The 7,215-nt window shown below is 30.9% G+C and overlaps 1 protein-coding gene across 1 annotated transcript; it reads right to left on the reverse strand.

Moving 5' to 3' along the window:
- Positions 1-353: 353 nt before the first annotated feature.
- On the reverse strand, positions 354-5,614 carry LOC108729834 (uncharacterized). Its single transcript, XM_018459161.1, has 3 exons — positions 5,157-5,614; positions 2,920-3,214; positions 354-2,111 (listed from the first exon to the last, which is right to left on the reverse strand). The coding sequence occupies exons 1-3, from the start codon at positions 5,549-5,551 to the stop codon at positions 354-356; spliced, it is 2,448 nt and encodes an 815-aa protein (XP_018314663.1). The 5' UTR covers positions 5,552-5,614.
- Positions 5,615-7,215: the final 1,601 nt, after the last annotated feature.

Here is a 7,215-nt window from a genome sequence, read left to right on the forward strand (position 1 = left end):
TATATTATAATATTAGACATAAGAGATTCATAGAATTGATGAAAATATTATTTTAAAAAATATACCTATTTTTGTGTAGTCTATTAATTTGTTGTATTTATAATCTAAATTTCTAAGTTAAGTTTTATTTTAATATTTGCAATTATATTTTGTGTCTGTATTTTATGTTAGTATCTTTTATGTCTGTATTTCTGTATTCGTTGTTTTTCAGATAAAATGAAAATAAACTTAAAAGAATCAATTTATTATAAACAATTAAATCTTTTCATAAAATTATCTTATTGATAAAATTTATTTAATGAGTAAATATAACTCTGAACTTAATGATAATATCGCATACATTAAACGAAATACTATTTCATATTCAATTTCTTATTGAATGTAATAGAATTATTGCAAGTCTTTAACCATTGAATGCTTTGCTTGTTGTCAAGAGTATCGATATAATTTGATAAATCGTCCTGATGAACTCCATTGGCGGTGCAATATAAGATCGCAGTGTTCTCTAGGAGTTCTCGCAACGATCTCATCTTTGAAGTCTCTGTTTCATCTCTAGAACATTCAGATTGTTTTCCTTTCAATTTTACATCGATAATTTCATGTTTATTTAGGTCCTTACGAGAATTACTAGGCTTCTTTTTTATATAATTTAGTGTGCTTAAAGTCACAGGTTCATTTTTCGAAGAAGTTATTTTTTGATTTTCTAATAATGTTGAAGAGTTCTTCCAAGCGTTTTGATTGCTACTGACAATCTGACTGTTTTTGGTATTCTCTAGCATCAGATGAAGCTTTTTCCATTTTCCCTGTGAGAAACCAAAACTCGTATTTGGATAAGGACTGTTGGATATGAACTGTTGATTTTTTTCAACTGTTGTATTTTTCTGCCTGAAATTTTTCGGCAAATTTTTGATGTTCAGTTTCGTTAAACTCGATTTCATATCTCTTGAACTATAAATTTGATTCTGTATCATGGACTTCCTCAACATGCTTTTGTTATGATTTGATAAGATTCTAGTTATTTCTGAAGTTTCGTTGGTGCACCATACGAGGTTCTTATTAGAATTTGATATTCCACCATCTGATTCTCTATTAATTTTAATTTTTTCAGGATTTTTTCCTTCATGTACCTCTTTCATGACTTGAACAGTTTTTTTATCCAATGGGATCTCAAGAAAGGTCTTCTTTGTCATATATTCTTGCGTATTCGTAGCATATCTCTTCAAAGTGTGCAAATTATTCACTGGCGATTCTTTGCATTTTGAAACTGACTCTTTTGCAAACATCAGCTTTCTGTAGATTGATGACATCCCCATCAATGTCTCATTGCTAGAAGCATCTTCCAATTTTGCGGAGTTAAATGTATTTTTTGTGCAAACTTCGTCGCTCATAGATTTCGCAGCCGAATTTCTCAACAAAATTAGAGAACTGTTTGGAGCACCTCGAATAATCTGTTTCAAATTCATCCTGATCATCTCTCCATTTTGTGATGTAGTTTTCGAGCTGTTGAGTTCCACAGTCGATTTCTGTGTTTTTGGTATATACAATGCTGAAAATGACGGAAAAGTCGACGAAGAGACGATTCTTCGATCATTTTTGCTGTTAGTGATACTTTCATTTTGAATGCTTTGCGCCATAGCGATAGCATAAGCTTCTAGTAACTTTGTTTCTTCGGCAAGATTAGCAACATTCTCAGGAGAAATTGTTATATTACTTTTAGCGTTTGTTGTCTCTTTCGCCAATTCTAAAGAACTTGTCTTGGCTGCAGAAATTGTCAGCTGTGTCATTTTTTTTTCTACTGCTTGTTTATAAACTGGTGTCATAACTTGCGCACAATAATCAAACACGCAATGAAGGCTTTCATGCATACATGTCTCAAAGGACTTCTTATCCATGGAGAGATAGGTATTCCATGCATTTTTGGTATTCAAACGTTTATTTTTCATTCTTAGCTTTCCCTTTAGCTTCTTTTCTTTTTCCGCCGAAGAGACTTGTCTATTGTAACGTGGATCGACAGAGATCACTTCGATATCAGGCTCACTAATGATCTCACAATAAGATAATCCATCGAGGCTGGTGAAGTATTTTCCTAAATATTCCACTGCTAAACCAGCCTGGGAACATAAACGTATGAAAGGTGACCTAAATAAGATTATTTATGTTCTTTCACGAAAAAATTAAATCTTTTTCCTTTTTTAAGTAAAAATATAATATGAAAATTTTATCACATTTCTTTTAATTTTGCAGGTTCAAAAAAAATATGTAAATTTTTTTAAGAATTAAATTCTATTGAAATAAGTTCCTCATCAATATTATTTAAAAATTGCAATTATTAAAATTATAGTATTTACAGTTGTCTATTTACTTTTTTATTAAAGCACAAAAATTTTTTATTCGAATATATTAATTACTATTATAGTATCTTTTGGTAAATCTCCAGATCGGGGCCTCTCTCGGCTAACGACCTTGACCTTGACATATGTTGTCACAAGGTCATGACCCTGAGTGACCTTCAATAAGTTTTAGTCGTCACTCATCGTCAAAGTCATGATCTTGACAACGTATGTCAAGGTCAAGATCATTGGGGGGTCCCCTGATCTGGAGATTTACCTATCTTTTTAATAAATTATTTAACTGTGATCCAAAAATATATTAAAACAAAAAGTTTTAAGGTTAAAAAAATTAAGTTACATAGCGTAATATTATTAAGTTATATGCATGATTGTAAGATATGACTATGATAAGATAAAATATAAAAAATTGTAATTAACACAAACTGTCTAAAAGTTTATTACTTTAATAATTTTGATGAGATTAAAACTAATAATTAACAAGTTCATAAAGAATATATCATTTATATATAAATTAATGAATATGAAAAATATAAATAATGATATATATTATGTAGAAAGATAATTTTACTTGAGGATGGTAAACTGGTCTCTCATGCATTCCATGTACGGGCCATTCTTTCCACTCTGTCTCATCTTTTTTGGTAGGTGCTTGATAAGTAGCACCTACAGTATACATCTTTCGAGTAATAGATCTAGTGTTCATATATGGCATTGCGAATGATTTTATACGTTTCTCAAATTCATAATCCGAATAAAACTCTTTCTTGTTATTGGCTAATAGTTGTTTGGGTCGAGAAAAATCCTTATCAACATTTCTCTTCGACATTCGCATGGGATTTCGTCTCACCTCTATCGTTTTGAGACTGAGAATATGAGTATAAAGCTATTATAAAATCTGAATAAATTTAAAATAAATTATCCATGCTAAACAAATTAAGTTGCCTTTTTTTAATCCATATATACAGTATACATATAAAGTTACTTTTTATAAAGTAAGTCTTTTGACAAGTTTTTATTAAAAATGATCTGTTCTTAATTAAATGAATGATTACACTTATTATATACCTACAACAAAGTCTGAATTATAAAATGTATTTAAAATAGAGCTAATTTAGAAATGATAATTTAAATAACTTTTAATGTCACACAGAATATAGCATAAAAGAAAATAAATGATTTCTTAATTTTGATAAAAAAAAATCAATGGATGAGACATCTTACTGTTATCATTATTTATTATAAGGATTCTTAGAATTATTACAAGGATTCTTAGAATTTGCGAAATGAATTTCTTAAAAATACACACTTATTACTATAATAATCATTAATTTAATATTAAGGGGGTATTCTTGCTTTTAGTGCCATTTTGTAATCATTTTTTAGGAATTCTTTTTTTTTAATATAACAGCCATAAATTTGAAATTTGTTACATTTATTCTTTGATATTTGAATATTTTTTACAAATTTCTTCAAACGTTATAAACGTTATAAACGACTTGGCATTTACTAACAAAGGAGGATATTAAAAAGAAACCAATATTTGCCCACAAAATATCAAAATTTGTTTAAATATATCACATTCATGCTTAATTTTCCCTATAATTGAGATCTCGAACTTTTTATTAATATTATTGTATTCAGGAGCTAATTAAATAAATTAACAGGCTCTATCAAAATAAATCAAGGAAAATCAATGCCTATAAGAACCAAATACAAGACAAACGCGTGTAATAAATTTATTCAAGTAATACAATAATAAATGTTTCGATTCTGATTGTGGATCCTTTTCAATATTAGCAAAATTAGAGTACAAACATTACGGTCATGCATATAGAACGCACATTTGAAGAAACAAAGGTATGAGACACGAAGCGATGTTGTGTAAAATTATCGTTAAGCAAATAGTCTTATGCTGAAACGTATTTCCATCTTATTTCCAAGTTACGAGAAATTCTCAAAATTAAATAAATGAATAACAGATAATAAATTACAAATGGTTTTTTTTTTACTTATACGATATTCATTTGGATGAGTTTAGTCAACACAACCATTCGATTGCACACATGATCAATAGTTAAACTATATATAAACATTGGCAACAAATGATAGAGAGAGGGAAGCATCAAGTCCTTGTAAATAAATTCGAATATAAAGAGTCAAGAGATTCCGTGTCATTTTTAATATTGAGTCCCTGTAATTGTTTATTAATAAAAATCATTTCTGATGTCAACCTTTTATGTAAAAATTATTCTTCGTCTAAAATCTTTACATTCTCCCAATCAAATTTTTCCCAAATCACATTTTTATCAAAATTAAGAAATCGTTCATATTCTTTTATGCTACATTTTATGAAAAAAAATTGTTGAAATTATAATTTTTCTCTCTGAATTAGCTGTGTTCTAAATACATTTCGTAACACAGATTTAAAAGAGTCGAACAATTTTGTGCACTGTACACAGAAATGTTGAAACTAATTATTACAATAAATATTTATATTTTGAATAATATATAAAAATGTTTCATAAAGTTATATTTGTTTTCTGCATACATATATACATAGTACATACACGCACGCACGCATGCACGCACACGCGTACACCACTACATGCATGACGCGCGCGCGCGCGCGCGCGGTGTGTGTGTGTGTGTGTGTGTGTGTGTGTGTGTAAGTAAGTTAATACATTATATAATTTTATTACATATATATATATATATACATATATAATGAATTATATATATATATTCATATGTGTATATAAATTATATATAATTGAATATTATATGACTTTTTTTGATATTGCTCACGTTTTATTTCTGACATGTTTTATTTCTCGTGAAATTCCTTTCTTAACATCAGCACAGCCAGAAATCGAGCTGTTATCATTGCTATTCATTTCTACTAATTCCCTGTAATCGCTGTCCTCTATGTCCGATTTCGTATTTTGCCGTATCACGATCGTGTCCGGTGGTAGCTTTCGTAGAATTTCCATATTTTCATAATCCAATGCGTTGCTTTGCATGTTTGAATTCCCGCGTTCTGCCGTTTCTCCGAACTGCCGCCGTAAAACCATCTTGGAGTCATTGTCGCTTAACTCGATTATGCGGCGATTGATATTGTTAGTCCTGTTATGATCACTTGGCTGAATTTGTCCCATGAGGAACATCTTTGTATTTCCATCAAATATTTTGTCCCGCTCCATTAATGCCGAAAAAATTTTCAGATCGAAACAAGAAACATATCTCGTGATGACATCTTTGTTTCAGTCTTTGGTCGCGTTCAGCAGACTCAACTGATGCGGAGGAGAGTTAAGGAGCGTTTCCATTGAGCGCGTCACGCGTCGCGTTGTCCGTCCGCGTCACGAGTTAACCAATCAAAACATCCCATTTTATTCTATCATTTGACGCGCGATCACAGTATATACAGTAGCGCAACTTTCCTGATTTTATGTTGGCAAAAATGGAGTGCGCATGCGCGAAATCAATAAGTTCCCCAGTAACTCCATCTAAACTTCTATCTCACTTCTTCCTTTTTTTGTTCTCTCTGTCAGGGCCATTTAAATGTTTTCGTTTATGTACCTATGACAGTTTATATTCGGAAAGCTCCAATTTGGAGGAATTGTGTGTTAGAATATTATTTTATAATATACATAATATTGAAAAAACTTTTGTTTTCTGAATTATTGTTATATTAAGTTTAAAATTGCTTTTATCTCATTTTTAGTTGATTATTTTTATTCTAGATGCACACACACACACACACACACACACACACACACACACACACACACACACACACACACACACACACACACACACATATTTAAAAATTTTACCTTTTATTGTTTATATTAATATTTTAAACATGCGGAACATGATGCTTGTATTTTTCTGTTGAATTGCTTACATTTGAGCTAGAAAATCTGCGTTAATTCTGCATGGTACAATTCTAATAATTTTAAAAAACGCAAGCAATTTAGCAGGAAAACAAGCATCGTGTACCGATCATTAATTATATTTTTACAGTTTAATATTTATACCATACTTATATAATTTAATATTTTCTTATTTTTGTGTCTTTTTTTTTATTTTGCAATACATTACAATTATTAATGTATTTCTTTTAGTTTTTTACATTTAATTAATTTGCTGTACATACAAATGAACTAGAGCAGCTAGAAAGAAAGAGAGAGAAAAAGGAAACTAAAGAGCAAGTGAGATAGAAGTTTAGATGGCGTTACTGGGAACTTACTGATTTCGCGCATGCGCACTCCATTTTTGCCAACACTAACATCAAAGGTGCCGACAGAGAGTTGCGCTACTGTATATACTGTGGCGCGACTCTGCGTGATGCATCGTAATTTTGCTCGACATTCTAGAAATAAAAGATTTTTAATAAGAAACAAAATATTCTTCCTGGATCCTGGATCGCGCGCATTCGTCATGAGAAAATGAAACGGTATTCGTAAGTTTTAAATTATTAATTGATCAAAATGATATTCCTATTTCCTTCCGAAAATTAGTACGACGCTATTCTTAAACTTCTTTCGCGTCGCGTCGTGATGGCATCGTGATGGCGTCTAGTTTTACTCTAGTAAGAGTAAAGGTGCATTCACATGCAAGCATCAAGCAGCGGAAGCAGCAACCAATCAGCGAGGCGATATTTACAGTGGCGTAAACAATGGCTGCGTTCAGCAGAACGTTCGTTTTGCAACTGTTGGAAGTTTCCTTCGCGCTAATTGGATCATACTTTTAGATCTAGAAGAATGGTCCTATCTCAGCAGACAATGGCTGCGTTCAGCAGACTCAACAGTTTTGCAACCGTTTTATGATTGTCTGCTGAGATAGGATCATTCTTCTAGATCTA

The sequence above is a fragment of the Mycetomoellerius zeteki genome, unplaced genomic scaffold (assembly GCF_001594055.1).
Source record: "Mycetomoellerius zeteki isolate Tzet28-1 unplaced genomic scaffold, Tzet1.0 scaffold8, whole genome shotgun sequence".
Taxonomy (NCBI): Eukaryota; Metazoa; Arthropoda; class Insecta; order Hymenoptera; family Formicidae; genus Mycetomoellerius; species Mycetomoellerius zeteki.